This window comes from Lolium perenne, chromosome 3 (genome assembly GCF_019359855.2).
Source record: "Lolium perenne isolate Kyuss_39 chromosome 3, Kyuss_2.0, whole genome shotgun sequence".
In the NCBI taxonomy this organism is placed as follows: Eukaryota; Viridiplantae; Streptophyta; class Magnoliopsida; order Poales; family Poaceae; genus Lolium; species Lolium perenne.
The window spans coordinates 74,651,944-74,669,522 of NC_067246.2; the positions used below are offsets into that span (position 1 = coordinate 74,651,944).

The 17,579-nt window shown below is 42.4% G+C and overlaps 1 protein-coding gene and 1 pseudogene across 2 annotated transcripts; one reads left to right on the plus strand and one right to left on the minus strand.

Annotated features, from left to right (window-relative positions):
• On the plus strand, positions 1–114 carry LOC127346249 (U6 spliceosomal RNA; annotated as a pseudogene).
• A 417-nt stretch (positions 115–531) lies between these two features.
• LOC127341489 (cysteine-rich receptor-like protein kinase 43) lies at positions 532–5,761 on the minus strand. 2 transcript variants are annotated; one of them, XM_051367343.1, is made up of 10 exons: positions 5,564–5,761; positions 5,173–5,477; positions 4,602–4,871; positions 4,181–4,439; positions 3,345–3,579; positions 3,086–3,236; positions 2,782–3,000; positions 1,930–2,125; positions 1,523–1,723; positions 532–1,056 (listed from the first exon to the last, which is right to left on the minus strand). In XM_051367343.1, exons 3-10 carry the CDS (start codon positions 4,758–4,760, stop codon positions 830–832), a joined length of 1,647 nt encoding a protein of 548 aa, XP_051223303.1. In that variant the 5' UTR covers positions 4,761–4,871; positions 5,173–5,477; positions 5,564–5,761; the 3' UTR covers positions 532–829. The 2 variants fall into 2 exon arrangements, with proteins under 2 accessions (XP_051223303.1, XP_051223302.1); XM_051367342.1 differs by lacking the exon at positions 5,173–5,477.
• Between the last annotated feature and the right edge of the window lie 11,818 nt (positions 5,762–17,579).

A 17,579-nucleotide genomic window follows, 5' to 3' on the forward strand; every position in this document is an offset into this window, starting at 1 on the left:
GTCCCTTCGGGGACATCCGATAAAATTGGAACGATACAGAGAAGATTAGCATGGCCCCAGCATGGCCCCTGCGCAAGGATGACACGCACAAATCGAGAAATGGTCCAAATTTTTTTGAGATTTTGTGCGCTGGTCCCTAGCATCTTACAAATATGCCTTGGGCTTTCTTTTCTCCGCCCCTGGTTATTGTTTTCTCTTACAAACAGGTCCTTGCGCAGTGCACTGTTAACCTGTATGGCTGTAAACACATGTTTTTTTGGTGTTGCAGCTTGCTCAAGACATTCTTTTTTACTTCGGCCAGAAGCGAGGTTGCGAGGGTAAAGCCAGGGCCGTTCTTCTGTGCTGGATGCAGGAAACTAGGTAAAAACCGCGTACACCTGTTCAATGCATCTATCTGCTAGAGATGACGCTTCAGAGGTTAACTACAGAGGCACTAGTAGAATTTATTCAGTCTTGCAGAGTGATCAAGCAAAGCAGAAACTATCTATCTCCTTGTCACCAATCATCAAAGCCACAAGCCGAGAGAGCTGCTACGCAAAGTCCATTAATTCGATGATCAAACTACTCTAGTAGACCATAATTGGAACACACGAAGGATTTCGGCACCTAGTGCCACAGCAGTACTACTACTATACAAGCAAAGATGGGTATAACTGTATGATCTATACAAGGCCAGGCCAATAGCTTCATACTACCTGATGATGATGCTAGAATGCAACTGTAGTACGATGTTGAAGTACGTTAAACAGAAAAAATCAGTTCCAGACTGAAAATCAGTTATCAATATGGCAACAATGAAGCCAAGGTGAACATCTCTTAGGCCGAACTGTCAAACTCCTTGGTCCAATGGACATCGACAAGAAGTTAAAAGGACCGACCTGTCAAATTCCTCCTTGTCATCCTTAAAGGCCTTCAGAAGAAAGTACCGCAGATCCTGAAACTTCCTCTTCACGCTGGGGGTATCTCTTCCAATTCCAAGGGAAGCTGGTTCAGTTTCATCCATCACCTTGTCCAGCAAACTGGAACAGCGTGGGAAGAAGCGTTTGCCGAGTTCAACTGGTATGAACATTCAGCTTGTAAAATCACATTTTTTAAATTGTATCCCGAAAAAATTATGCACAAGTGCAACCATAGGTCGCCATCACCCACACAGCAGTACTAATCATTAGCAATTCAACCCCGATCAACCTTTTGTACTATTATAGTCAAGTGTACATACACGGTTTTAAACATCTAATCTTTACTCTTCATTTCATCACATTATATGGATTATCAATCTTAAATAAAGAGCACAAAGAGCCAAATTATCCATCATTCACAAGCTGTGGGAAAATAATATTCCATTCGACGTGCAATACTATATAAGATTTACGAGGGAAAATGTGGGATTTCAACTTCAACCACACCAGCTTTCTTATTCAGAATGTTATAAGCAGATAAGCTAGAGAAGTGAATATCACTAGAGTCAAGATATAGATAATATAAAAGCGCCATGGTTATACAAAGCGAAACTGTGCCTAACCTGTTTTGGAGAGATCTCTGATCCGAGCTAAGTGCTCATCCTTCATTTGGAAAGGAGTTTTATTTAGATCAATAGTTGGCCGTTGTGTCCTCCGAGGCAGATTTACACTAGACTCAAGGGTAAATTCCAAAGTACTATCCACTTGAGCAAAGTCCATTGCTACTCTGGCCTCCCTCGGAAACATTATCCTCGCCAAAGCAACTACATTGTGTCACGTTGAAAGTAACAATGAAAATAAAAGTAAAAATGAAAATAATTGCGTCACAACACAATTTCGAAGAGAACAAAAAGTAACACGTTGACTGGTTGCCCATGGAGAACTTCACTCCACATGGAAAACACCACCAACTGCAAACCATAGCAAACAAATAATCTTGATCAGTTTACAACTTGTAGATGAACATTACCTCGGTTTTCAAGGTACTGTAACTTTCCGCGTTGACAGTCAACAACCATTGCAAGAAAAACTGATGCTTCTCCAACTTCTGGATTCCTTCTTTCTGCTTGCCCAAAAATCTCGATACATAATGTATTTTTAGGAGGTAGATTTCCTTCTTTAGTAACCCCAAAGTTATCCCTGTGCTTTTTGAGTCCCTTTGAGATCTGACAGTTCATATGGAGAAGATAAATATAACTTTGACCTCGACAGTCTAAAAAGGACAAGTCTGACTACTAATTTATATCGAAAACTTGAAATATACTATTATAAAACCAACAAAAATATATACGGTGAAAGTACAATTTTTTTGCATGTGACTTTAAATTATGTAATCTCTCAAATAGTGATATAGGCATTAAGTTTAAAAATATAGACCAATTTTTAATTGTTTACGCGACAACCTCTAGGAAACTGGAGGAGGCAATATCAGTTGCAGTAATGAGGATCAACTGTGTACGCGTAATCATAGTTTTAAATAGCGGGCTATAGGATATAGCCGCGGCCTGTGAAAAAGGCTATAGCCAGCTTTTAGCACGTGAATGCCTTTAGCCGCACCTTGCTTGAAAGGCTATAGCCGGGCTATAGCGGGGCTATAGCCGGCTATTTAAAACTATGCGCGTAATACAATCTAATATTAGACATAATGTCGCCACCGATTTTTTTTGTGTCGACATACTTGCTTATGTGATGCTATACATGCTTAATTACCTACTTGTATTTAAGATGTTAGGGTTATGATGATATTATTTTCTAAAAGAACAAGAAAGAGTGAAAATAGCACATCTTCCACAAATAATGCATTACTCTTGATAGAGCGTACCTGATCTGCTGATGAGATTGCCTTACTGCTTTTTCTACAATCCGAACTTTCCAATCCTTCAAACATCTCGATAATTTTTGTTGTTGTAGGTCTTTTCGTCCAGTCAGGATTCACGCATATTAGACCTATCTGAATGCATCTTTTTATTTGTTGGCAATCTACTTCTAGCTTTGTGTAACCCTGTGCTTTCTCCAGCGTCTTACTCCATTTTTTAAGTTCCTGCAAAATCAGAACGAGAATCTAGAATGTCACTGTGCAAACATAAAACATAACATGGCCAAGTAAGAAGGAACCAATCCCATACAAGATCAATAAAGCCCTCTGAAGATGTTCCAGTAACACTTGGGTAGTTCCTGTTTCCCATTATTAGCTCCATGATTATCACACCCAGGCTGAATATGTCTGACTTAGGTGTGATTGTACCTTCATGGACGTATTCCGGTGCCATGTAGCCACTGCATTACAGCATGAGTGAACTTTGTAGTGGTAAAGAGACTAGAGGAAGCATTTTCTCTGATGCCTTAACAAAAAAAAAAAAGATAACAGAGAGGTACTAAACTTACAATGTACCAACACGATTTGGACTAGAAATAGTTTGATGCTGATCAAGCAGTCTGGAAAGCCCAAAATCAGAAATTTTCGGTGCCAAATTGTGATCAAGTAATACATTCCCAGGCTTTAGGTCCAAGTGAAGAATAGACTTATCAATTTTCTCATGAAGGTAGTGCAAACCATTGCAAATCCCCTGAATTATTCTGTACCGCGTGTGCCAATCAAGTTCAGTGGATCCATCTGCATCTGTTGCCAAAAGGGAGCATTTTACACATTGTAGTTATTTTTGTTGTGGACGTGGGTCCCCTGTATCAAGGCAAGGGCAGCGGCGGGGGAGGAGTCCATGAGAGATAAGAATAGTAAGACTGTAAGAGACTATTAGGAAAGTGTAGGATTATTAAAGAGTCCAATTGTTTTAGGGAAGATCTTAAAAGTAACCATACTAAGTGATGGCATGCATCTACTTTTGAGTCAAGCAAGAAATATCAATCTATCCTCCCCAATTATTAGCATATGTCTATCCTTTTTTTTTGCGGGTAAGCATATGTCTATCTAATCCCTTGCAGCCATGGCGTGTGTCTATCTTCAACATGGCAATTGTCCCGCTGTTGTTTACTTTACAACAGTTGTTCTGCTCCAAATAAAATATGAAAGGGCTATATATTTCTACTGTATCATTCATGGACATGGACAGATATGAGCACCAAATGTTAATCAGTTGTAACATTCGTAGCATATGTGAACAAAATTCAGTTTTAAGGAGCTCTACTCAAACCACGCAAATTACAATCTCATAAGAAGATAAAAAACTTAGAAACAATACATGTCCCACATTGAATTGTCATACCTGAAAGATACCCATCAAGGCTTCCTTTAGGAAGATACTCCAAGCAGAGCAACATTTCTGAGCTCTCAGCAAAAACCATCTTCCCTTCGTAATTTTCATATAACTTCTTTGTTTCATAGCAGTAACCCATAAATTGAACAATATTTTGGTGATTAAGCCTCATAAGATGATGAACCTCATTCTCAAATAAGCTCTGAGCGCACACCATTGATGGTTCTAGCCTCTTCACAGCTATTATTTTCCCACTTTGTAGTACACCCTGTTTAAAATCTATTGTTAATATAGATGGGTTACATATGTCTAAAAGATTAAATGGACATGCTTTATGTTAAGCTTAATGCACTAGCCAACGCAACCTAAAGTCCGAACTAATGAAAAAGACTAGTCAATCCACTTATACATATCAACACTTTAATCTTACCTTGTATACCGTGCCAGTACCACCTTCACCAAGTAGTCGCTCATACGAGAAGTTGTCTGTGATGTCTTTCAAAAACTGTAATGGTAGAGCGCGTGGTTTTGAACATTGATCATGCAGTACGCTCTCCAGGCTATCATATTTGCTAGACTCGCCGTACATTGTTTGATGCTCGAAATACACACACTTCCAGAAGCTAGCAAACGTAACTTTTCCTTCCGCGGAGTGGCATATATAGTGCTCTCAATGAATCGTGGAACCAAAACGAGAGAGCTGCAGAAGAGAACCCAAAACAAAATAGTAATATAAGAATGTAAGAAATAATTCTAGACTTGAAAAAATAATCATTTACCATGTCTTATAAAATTTTCCCTTAATACTCTGGTTTATAATTATAAAATACTACTCCCTCCGTTCACTAATGTAAGACCTTTTCACTTTTTTTTGTAAATACATATATCTAGATGTGTTTTAGTGTGTATGTTCAGTTGTTCACTCATTTTGGTTCGTACCTAGTCTATTTTCAAATATCTAAAAGATCTTACATTAGTAGAGGAAGAACTGGTTTACATACTTTGTGGTGTTTGGCTCTAACAAATATTGCAGATTTTGGAAGCGGTAGTATCCTCAGAACTGCTGTCTTTTTTAAGTATTGGAAAAGAATGGTCTGACCCTCTTTTTTCTAAAACTCAGTAAAGATAAATAAAAAAAACTGAAGTATTGCTTCACCGGACACTGAAATACTGTGGTATGGATATACTTTGGCTTCGAAAAAACGGAGGTTTTAAACAGAGCAATTTCATTGCTGTATTCACCACAACTGCATCGAACCACGACCCGGATTTCCATCTGCTTCCAGGTTTAAACGCGATTTAGCATCTACAGTTTGCATGAGGATTCTCACGAGTCACGATTGAAGAACAGCCGCAAGAAAATCAAGAGAATTAACGGAGAAGAAAGCGCACCACGGTCCACGAGGGAGGTCGCCGTCGTCACCTGCCGTCGCCGGTGACTCACGCTGCCACAACACCGCCCGCGGAGTCGCTTCTTGGGTCGTGGTGTGCTGGAATCTTGCGGCTGGGGAGTGGGAAGCGAAAGTAGGAAAATGCAGGACACGGCTTCCCTGCAGGTAAAGGCAAGGTCTTCTGAGGAAAACCACGACAGCCACAAGATGACTTGACTTTGAACCATGGTCGGATTCTTGAGGGGGCACCTCTAATGGGGCGACGCAAACAGACGCCGTGCGGCCTGAAAATGCGTCTGGGTCCTGATTTAGCGGGGCGACGCAAAGTGATCGGGCCGTCCGCGCTGACGCAAATCTGACTCAAATATGCGCCAAGGGTCCACCTTTTCTTACCCGGTCCCGCACGTCAGGGACAGCGAAAACTGTTCCGACACCAGTACAGGAAGTCAAAGGACCTGTTCATGGTCATTATACGTGGCGTCAGAGACTACGACCCCTACTTTTAATGTAGGCCCGATGCAACTGAGGGTTCACCTCCTACCAAAAATGCTCCGCAGCTATTCATATGCTATCGGAATGACTGCTGATATATTCGATGAGTATCTTCGAATGGGTGAGAGCACCTGCCTTGAGTCCATGTACAGGTTTTGCCGAGCCGTGATTGCCGTGTTCGGACAGCAGTACTGTAGGAAGCCAACTGTTGAGGATATATAAGGCGGTTGTTGTCTATCAATGAGTCTAGAGGGTTTCCAAGAATGATTGACAGCATAGATTGCATGCACTGGAAGTGGAAGAACTGTCCATTTGAATGACAGGTCAGTACAGCGGGCATGCGGAGGGAGGGACTGTCATTCTTGAAGCTGTCATATCTCAAGACTTATGGATTTGGCATTCATTTTTTGGTATGGCCGGTTCCAACAACGACGTCAATATGTTACACCGATCACCGGTTTTTAACAGGCTTATGCAAGGAAAATCTCCCGGGGTGAGCACGAGGATGCATATGAAAAGCCATATTATCTTGCTGATAGCATCTACCCTGACTGGGACATACTGGTGAAGACTATTGATACGTCTCCGACGTATCGATAATTTCTTGTGTTCCATGCCACATTATTGATGATATCTACATGTTTTATGCACACTTTATGTCATATTCGTGCATTTTCTAGAACTAACCTATTAACAAGATGCCGAAGTGTCAGTTCCTGTTTTCTGCTGTTTTTGGTTTCAGAAATCCTAGTAAAGAAATATTCTCGGAATTGGACGAAATCAACGCCCAGGTTCCTATTTTGCCCGGAAGCATCCAGAACACCCGAGAGCCGCCAGAGAGGGGGCACAGGCCCACCAAACCCTAGGCCGGCGCGGCCAGGGGGGGGCCCGCGCCACCCTATGGTGTGGGCACCCCTTCGACCCTCTGGCGCCGCCTCTTCGCCTATTTAAAGCCTCCGTCGCGAAAACCCTGATACGTTCGATGAAACCCACAGAAACCTTCCAGAGCCGCCGCCATCGCGAAGCCAAGATCTGGGGACAGGAGTCTCTGTTCCGGCACGCCGCCGGAACGGGGAAGTGCCCCCGGAAGGCTTCTCCATCGACACCGCTGCCATCTCCACCGCCATCTTCATCACCGCTGCTGCTCCCATGAGGAGGGAGTAGTTCTCCATCGAGGCTCGGGGCTGTACCGGTAGCTATGTGGTTCATCTCTCTCCTATGTGCTTCAATACAATAATCTCATGAGCTGCCTTACATGATTGAGATTCATATGATGATGCTTGTAATCTAGATGTCGTTATGCTAGTCAAGTGAGTTTTACTTATGTGATCTCCGGAGACTCCTTGTCCCACGTGTGTAAAGGTGACAGTGTGTGCACCGTGTGGGTCTCTTAGGCTATATTTCACAGAATACTTATTCACTGTTATGAATGGCATAGTGAAGTGCTTATTTATATCTCTTTATGATTGCAATGTATTTTGTATCACAATTTATCTATGTGCTACTCTAGCAATGTTATTAAAGTAGTTTTATTCCTCCTGCACGGTGTAAAGGTGACAGTGTGTGCATCCGTGTTAGTACTTGGTTTATGCTATGATTATGATCTCTTGTAGATTATGAAGTTAACTATTGCTATGATGGTATCGATGTGTTCTATGCCTCTTTTCTTAGCATGAAGGTGACAGTGTGCATGCTACGTTAGTACTTGGTTTAGTCGTATTGATCTATCTTACACTCTAAGGTTACTTAAATATGAACATTGAATTGTGGAGCTTGTTAACTCCGGCATTGAGGGTTCGTGTAATCCTACGCAATGTGTTCATCATCCAACAAGAGTGTAGAGTATGCATTTATCTATTCTGTTATATGATCAATGTTGAGAGTGTCCACTAGTGAAAGTCTAATCCCTAGGCCTTGTTCCTAAATACTGCTGCGTTACTACTGTTTGTTTACTGTTTCACTGTGTTACTACTGCTGCAATACTACCACCATCAACTACACGCCAGCAAGCTATTTTCTGGCACTGTTGCTACTGCTCATATATATTCATACCACCTGTATTTCACTATCTCTTCGCCGAACTAGTGCACCTATTAGGTGTGTTGGGGACACAAGAGACTTCTTGCTTTGTGGTTGCAGGGTTGCATGAGAGGGATATCTTTGACCTCTTCCTCCCTGAGTTCGATAAACCTTGGGTGATCCACTTAAGGGAAAACTTGCTGCTGTTCTACAAACCTCTGCTCTTGGAGGCCCAACACTGTCTACAGGAAAAGGAGGGGGAAGTAGATATCAAGCTATTTTCTGGCGCCGTTGCCGGGGAGGAAAAGTAAAAGGTACTCACACTCCGGACCTCGGCTACCAAGCTATTTTCTGGCGCCGTAAGTACTCAAAGCTATTTCCTTTAGATCCTGCAATTGCATCTTTTTGTTTCTTGTTTACACTAGTTTGGTATAATGGACAAAAATGAGCTTCTTATGCTATTTCCTGATTTAAAACATGGATTGTTTGATGCGAAAATTAAAAAACCTATGGAATCTTATTTGCATGCTGGTAGTAATATTAGTATGAACGCTTTGAACACCATTGTTGATAATGATATAGAAAGTTCTAAGCTTGGGGAAGCTGGTTTTCATGATCTTTTTAGTCCCCCAAGCATTGAGGAGAAAATTTTCTTTGATGATACTTTGCCTCCTATTTATGATGATTATAATGATAGTGGTCTTTTGGTACCGCCTGTTATGGAGGATAAATTTGATTATGATTACAATATGCCTCCTATATTTGATGATGAGAATAATAATGATAGCTACTTTGTTGAATTTGCTCCCGCAATTACTAATAAAATTGATTATGCTTATGTGGAGAGTAATAATTTTATGCATGAGACTCATGATAAGAATGCTTTATGTGATAGTTATATTATTGAGTTTGCTCATGATGCTACTGGATATTATTATGAGAGAGGAAAATATGGTTGTAGAAATTTTCATGTTACTAAAATGCCTCTCTATGTGCTGAAATTTTTGAACCTGCACTTGTTTTATCTTTATATGCTCGTTGCATTATGCTTCTTGAACTTGTTTATTTACAAGATTCCTTTGCATAGGAAGCATGTTAGGCTTAAATGTGTTTTGAATTTGCCTCTTGATGTTCTCTTTCGCTTCAAATACTATTTCTTGCGAGTGCATCATTAAAACTGCTGAGCCCATCTTAATGGCTATAAAGAAAGAACTTCTTGCGAGATAACCCATGTGTTATTTTGTTACAGTACTTTATTTTATATTTGTGTCTTGGAAGTTGTTTACTACTGTAGCAACCTCTCCTTATCTTAGTTTTGTGTTTTGTTGTGCCAAGTGAAGCCTCTAATCGAAGGTTGATACTAGATTTGGATTTCTGCACAGAAACAAATTTCTATCTATCACGAATCTGGGCTGTTTTCTCTGTAGAAAAATCAGAAAAATATGCCAATTTACGTGCGTGTTCCTCAGATATGTACGCAACTTTCATTAGTTTTGAGTTTTCTGATTTGAGCAACGGAAGTATTTATTAAAAATTCGTTTTTACGGACTGTTCTGTTTTGACAGATTCTGCCTTTTATTTCGCATTGCTTCTTTCGCTGTGTTGGGTGGATTTCTTTGTTCCATTACCTTCCAGTAGCTTTGAGCAATGTCCAGAAGTGTTAAGAATGATTGTGTCACCTCTGAACATGTGAGTTTTTGATTATGTACTAACCCCTCTAATGAAGTTTATGAGAAGTTTGGTGTGAAGGAAGTTTTCAAGGGTCAAGAGAGGAGGATGATATACTATGATCAAGAAGAGTGAAAGCTCTAAGCTTGGGGATGCCCCGGTGGTTCACCCCTGCATATATCAAGAAGACTCAAGCGTCTAAGCTTGGGGATGCCCAAGGCATCCCCTTCTTCATCGACAACATTATCAGGTTCCTCCCCTGAAACTATATTTTTATTCCATCACATCTTATGTGCTTTGCTTGGAGCGTCGGTTTGTTTTTGTTTTTGTTTTTGTTTGAATAAATGATTGTGTGGGAGAGAGACACGCTCCGCTGTTGCATATGGACAAGTATGTCCTTAGTTTCTACTCATAGTATTCATGGCGAAGTTTCTTCTTCGTTAAATTGTTATATGGTTGGAATTGGAAAATGATACATGTAGTAATTTGCTAAAATGTCTTGGATAATGTGATACTTGGCAATTGTTGTGCTCATGTTTAAGCTCTTGCATCATATACTTTGCACCCATTAATGAAGAAATACATAGAGCATGCTAAAATTTGGTTTGCATATTTGGTCTCTCTAAGGTCTAGATAATTTCTAGTATTGAGTTTGAACAACAAGGAAGACGGTGTAGAGTCTTATAATGTTTTCAATATGTCTTTTATGTGAGTTTTGCTGCACCGGTTCATCCTTGTGTTTGTTTCAAATAAGCCTTGCTAGCCTAAACCTTGTATCGAGAGGGATTACTTCTCATGCATCCAAAATACTTGAGCCAACCACTATGCCATTTGTGTCCACCATACCTACCTACTACATGGTATTTCCCGCCATTCCAAAGTAAATTGCTTGAGTGCTACCTTTAAAATTCCATCATTCACCTTTGCAATATATAGCTCATGGGACAAATAGCTTAAAAACTATTGTGGTATTGAATATGTAATTATGCACTTTATCTCTTATTAAGTTGCTTGTTGTGCGATAACCATGTTCACTGGGGACGCCATCAACTACTCTTTGTTGAATTTCATGTGAGTTGCTATGCATGTTCGTCTTGTCTGAAGTAAGAGAGATCTACCACCTTATGGTTAAGCATGCATATTGTTAGAGAAGAACATTGGGCCGCTAACTAAAGCCATGATCCATGGTGGAAGTTTCAGTTTTGGACAAATATCCTCAATCTCATATGAGAAAATTATTAATTGTTGTTACATGCTTATGCATAAAAGAGGAGTCCATTATCTGTTGTCTATGTTGTCCCGGTATGGATGTCTAAGTTGAGAATAATCAATAGCGAGAAATCCAAATGCGAGCTTTCTCCTTAAAGACCTTTGTACAGGCGGCATAGAGGTACCCCTTTGTGACACTTGGTTAAAACATGTGCATTGTGATGATCCGGTAGTCCAAGCTAATTAGGACAAGGTGCGGGCACTATTAGTACACTATGCATGAGGCTTGCAACTTGTAAGATATAATTTACATGATACATATGCTTTATTACTACCGTTGACAAAATTGTTTCATGTTTTCAAAATCAAAGCTCTAGCACAAATATAGCAATCGATGCTTTTCCTCTATGGAGGACCATTCTTTTACTTTCAATGTTGAGTCAGTTCACCTATTTCTCTCCACCTCAAGAAGCAAACACTTGTGTGAACTGTGCATTGATTCCTACATACTTGCTTATTGCACTTATTATATTACTCTATGTTGACAATATCCATGAGATATACATGTTACAAGTTTAAAGCAACCGCTGAAACTTAATCTTCCTTTGTGTTGCTTCAATACCTTTACTTTGAATTATTGCTTTATGAGTTAACTCTTATGCAAGACTTATTGATGCTTGTCTTGAAGTACTATTCATGAAAAGTCTTTGCTTTATGATTCACTTGTTTACTCATGTCATATACATTGTTTTGATCGCTGCATTCACTACATATGCTTTACAAATAGTATGATCAAGGTTATGATGGCATGTCACTCCAGAAATTATCTGTGTTATCGTTTTACCTGCTCGGGACGAGCAGAACTAAGCTTGGGGATGCTGATACGTCTCCGACGTATCGATAATTTCTTGTGTTCCATGCCACATTATTGATGATATCTACATGTTTTATGCACACTTTATGTCATATTCGTGCATTTTCTGGAACTAACCTATTAACAAGATGCCGAAGTGCCAGTTCCTGTTTTCTGCTGTTTTTGGTTTCAGAAATCCTAGTAAAGAAATATTCTCGGAATTGGACGAAATCAACGCCCAGGTTCCTATTTTGCCCGGAAGCATCCAGAACACCCGAGAGCCGCCAGAGAGGGGGCACAGGCCCACCAACCCCTAGGCCGGCGCGGCCAGGGGGGCCCGCGCCACCCTATGGTGTGGGCACCCCTTTGACCCTCTGGTGCCGCCTCTTCGCCTATTTAAAGCCTCCGTCGCGAAAACCCTGATACGTTCGACGAAACCCACAGAAACCTTCCAGAGCCGCCGCCATCGCGAAGCCAAGATCTGGGGGACAGGAGTCTCTGTTCCGGCACGCCGCCGGAACGGGGAAGTGCCCCCGGAAGGCTTCTCCATCGACACCGCTGCCATCTCCACCGCCATCTTCATCACCGCTGCTGCTCCCATGAGGAGGGAGTAGTTCTCCATCGAGGCTCGGGGCTGTACCGGTAGCTATGTGGTTCATCTCTCTCCTATGTGCTTCAATACAATAATCTCATGAGCTGCCTTACATGATTGAGATTCATATGATGATGCTTGTAATCTAGATGTCGTTATGCTAGTCAAGTGAGTTTTACTTATGTGATCTCCGGAGACTCCTTGTCCCACGTGTGTAAAGGTGACAGTGTGTGCACCGTGTGGGTCTCTTAGGCTATATTTCACAGAATACTTATTCACTGTTATGAATGGCATAGTGAAGTGCTTATTTATATCTCTTTATGATTGCAATGTATTTTGTATCACAATTTATCTATGTGCTACTCTAGCAATGTTATTAAAGTAGTTTTATTCCTCCTGCACGGTGTAAAGGTGACAGTGTGTGCATCCGTGTTAGTACTTGGTTTATGCTATGATTATGATCTCTTGTAGATTATGAAGTTAACTATTTCTATGATGGTATCGATGTGTTCTATGCCTCCTTTCTTAGCATGAAGGTGACAGTGTGCATGCTACGTTAGTACTTGGTTTAGTCGTATTGATCTATCTTACACTCTAAGGTTACTTAAATATGAACATTGAATTGTGGAGCTTGTTAACTCCGGCATTGAGGGTTCGTGTAATCCTACGCAATGTGTTCATCATCCAACAAGAGTGTAGAGTATGCATTTATCTATTCTGTTATGTGATCAATGTTGAGAGTGTCCACTAGTGAAAGTCTAATCCCTAGGCCTTGTTCCTAAATACTGCTGCGTTACTACTGCTTGTTTACTGTTTCACTGTGTTACTACTGCTGCAATACTACCACCATCAACTACACGCCAGCAAGCTATTTTCTGGCACCGTTGCTACTGCTCATATATATTCATACCACCTGTATTTCACTATCTCTTCGCCGAACTAGTGCACCTATTAGGTGTGTTGGGGACACAAGAGACTTCTTGCTTTGTGGTTGCAGGGTTGCATGAGAGGGATATCTTTGACCTCTTCCTCCCTGAGTTCGATAAACCTTGGGTGATCCACTTAAGGGAAAACTTGCTGCTGTTCTACAAACCTCTGCTCTTGGAGGCCCAACACTGTCTACAGGAAAAGGAAGGGGAAGTAGACATCAACTATCCGTAATCCAAACTTGGAGAAGACAAGGAGGTTTGCCAAGATGCAAGAGGCTTGCAGGAAAGATATGGGGCGAGGATTTGGTGTGCTCCAAGCTCAGTGGGTAATTGCCCGTCACCCGGCAAGAACATTGCCGCTTTAGATCATGCATGAGGTGGATGACCAAGATCATGCATGAGGTGATGACATGCTGCGTGATCATGCACAACATGATCGTTGAGAACGAGCGTCCTGATGGCCACAATGAGCACCACTGCGATTTCCAAGGTGAGCTTGTTGCGCCAATCCCTAGGGTATTATCTTGGGAGGACTATCTGCATATGAATGTAGAAGTCACTGACGAGGCCGTGTGCAAACGCCTGCTGACGGATCTGATTGAGCATAAGTGGACATTGGGCTATGAAGACATTGCTTATTTTCATGTAGACTTTTAAAAATTTGGATGTAATAACTGAAGGGATTCGTAGCATAGAAAACAAAAAATTTCCCACCACAAGAACGAAAACACAAGCCAAGATCTAATCTAGAAGACGGTAACAACGAGGGGATCACGAGACTAACCCTTGAAGATTTCCAAAGCCTACGAGATTAGATCTCGTTGTTGCAGAAGATGATCACTTGCCGCTTTCAAAAGCGCATAGAAGATCTTGACGGTGCCACAATCGGGCAGCACCTCCGTACTCGGTCACACGTACGGTGTTGATGAAGACGACGTCCTCCTCCCCGTTCCAGCGGGCAGCGAAAGTAGTAGATCCTCCTCGGAATCCCGGCAGCACGACGGCGTGGTGGCGGTGGTGGTGTACAACTCCGGTAGGGCTTCGCCTATGCGCTGCGGGAGTAGTATGTGGAGGAGGGGCGCTAGGGTTTGGGGAGAGGGAGGCTTGGGCGCTGGCCACTAGGGGGACGGCCAAGGTTGGAGGCTAGAGTGGCCGGCCCCCTCCCCTTGTTCCTCATTATATAGGTGGAACCCCCAAGAGTTGTAGTCCAAGTCTTCGAATAAGACCCCAACACACAAACTTGGCATAAGGTGGGAAACCTACCCAAGGTGGGACTCCTACTCAAGGTGGGAGTCCCACCCCTTCCTTGAGGGGGGTGGCCGGCCACCATGGGTGGAGTCCACCTGGGACTCCTCCCCCTTAGGGTTGTCCGGCCATGCTAGTGGAGTCCCGGGACTCCACCTTCCATAGTGATTTCTTCCGGATTTTTCTAGAACCTTCCATAAATGCACCGGATCATTTTCAAACTTATAAAATGACTTCCTATCTACGAATCTTATTCACTGGACCATTCCGGAACTCCTCGTGATGTCCTGGATCCCATCCGAGACTCCGAACAAAACTTCGAACTCCATTCCATATTTCATATCTACTTAAACGACATCAAACCTTAAGTGTGTCACCCTACGGTTTGCGAACTATGCAGACATGGTTGAGACTTCTCTCCGACCAATAACCAATAGCAGGATCTGGAGATCCATAATGGCTCCCACATATTCAACGATGACTTTAGTGATCGACTGAACCATTTACATACGATATCGATTCCCTTTGTCACGCGATATTTTACTTGTCCGAGGTTTGATCATCGGTATCTCTATACCTCGTTCAACCTCGTCTCCTGACAAGTACTCTTTACTCATACTGTGGTATGTGGTCTCTTATGAACAATTCATATGCTTGCAAGCTAATCAGACGACATTCCACCGAGAGGGCCCAGAGTATATCTATCCATCATCGGGATGGACAAATCCCACTGTTGATCCATATGCCTCAACTCATACTTTCTGAATACCTAATCCCATCTTTATAACCACCCATTTACGCAGTGGCGTTTGACGTAATCAAAGTACCCTTCCGGCATAAGTGATTTACATGATCTCATGGTCGAAAGGACTAGGTAACTATGCATCGAAAACTTATAGCAAATAGAACTTAATGACGTGATCATATGCTACGCTTAATTGGGTGTGTCCATTACATCATTCATATAATGACATAACCTTGTTATTAATAACATCCAATGTTCATGATCACGAAACCATGATCATTTATTGATCAACAAGCTAGTTATACAAGACTCCTTGTTGTTTACATAACACACATGTATCAATGTTTCGGTTAATACAATTTTAGCATGGTATGCAAACATTATCATAAACACAAAGATATATTATAATAACCATTTTATTATTGCCTCTTGGGCATATCTCCAACAATAACTGTGACTATGTTAAATGTTTATTTTGTTGTTTTAAAACATCCCAATTTATGCTGACGTGCAGATGCATCGGGCCGCTGGAGGCACCCCATACGCAAACGGACGCGCGGACAAAAACGATCATTTTCGCGTTCACGGGGCGACGCAAACGAACGCACGCGGACAATTTTGAAAGTCCGAAATGCGTCACCCAGTTGGAGATTCCCTAAGAGCATCTCGAGTAGAGACGCTATAATGGGCGTTAATATAACTACTAATATAGAGCGCGTGACCATTTTTTCTTCTCTAGCAGACGCGGTAAAATCGCGTGCGTCCTAAAACTTTTCACGTGCGCGGCATATTGCTCCCTTCTGCGCCCCAAAATTGCCGCTCCCATTCGAGCGCGCGCTATCTCCCTCGCTCTCGCGCGAAGACCCATCTGTCGCCCTGAATATTCCCCCGCGCCCGCACCCGCACCCTCTTCTTCCCCATTTTCACTTTCACCATTCCGCCCCCGCTTCCCTCGGCGCTCCTGGTGTAGATCCGTGGCCTCCGCGCCTGTGGTGACCCTGCATACCACTGCATGTTGTAGTATGCCAGTCGTTGATATAACATTCATGAAGTACCATTCCGCAAATATTACATCCCTCAGAGTAGAACAACAGAACATAGCAGGTCCATAACTCATTCTTTTATTATTACAAATATCATACACATGTGTCTCGGAGCTCCTCTTGGGCCCTAAGAGGAATACTCCTGGGTTCGAGGCGAACCCAACTTAGCTCACAATATAAGAGTCTCATTAAGTTATACATTTATTTCCTCGAGCAGCTAAATACTAGAGTTCGGGCTGCTCGGTTACTACTACTACTGGATGTTACTAGGCTTGATCTCCTCCGGAAGCCTCCCCGGATCCGTAGACGATGTGGTAGTCTACGCCTTCGATACCTCCAGAGAGGTCTGGTTCTTCATAGCCGATGATCTCGGCTCCTTCATTGTTGTCGTAGTCCTCCTCTAGACTATTCAGACAATCTAAGCATGGGATTTAAGAGTGGTATGAGTACGAGCGTACTCAACAAGTTCATTATAGATAAGAGGTGTTTAATGCTCTAACTACGATATTAGACCAGAAAGTCTAATACCAATGCAGGTTTTGATAAACATTTCTTCAAGAGATTGCTTTTATTCCAAAGAGCTATGTCTGTCAGCCTTCACCGGTTTACTAGAACTTCATGGAGCTCCTTTCCGGCAGCGTTCGCAGTTCCTCATCCCGGAACAGGGAGTGACAGGTCACAGTTCTTTACACTCTGCAGAGGTGTGTTGCTTTACCCATAAGAGATCTTAACCTTGATGCCAACCGGGCAGCTTTCCCGTCCACACTTCCTTCGGTGTGAGGCCCGCTATAAGGTCTAGCCAATCATGTTCCTCCGCTACCTCGAACACCCACCCTTTGTTGCATGCCCCGACCCTGGGTCCTCGCCGGTCCCATTATTCCCACTCACGGGTGGACCCCGACCACGACAACAGTTTGGGACTCGTTAACCAAACTCCTTCGCCGGTAGCTGCAACCCATCATAGACCGCAATACCGTGGGAACTTAAGGCTTCCCTAGCCAACCGCTTGCACTTCGAGCGACAAGTGTCTACGGACTATGCCGTGGGGACTTAAGGCTTCCCCAGCCAACCGCTTGCCCTGACAGATACAAGTGTCTACGGTAAAGCGCATCCGTTGATGAACGAGAGGTGGAAACACTTTTGACTACTCCGTCCCACTCCGGATCTTATGGTTAACACGGGTATTACGGCACAAGAATCACTGGCGACATTTGTTGTTTAA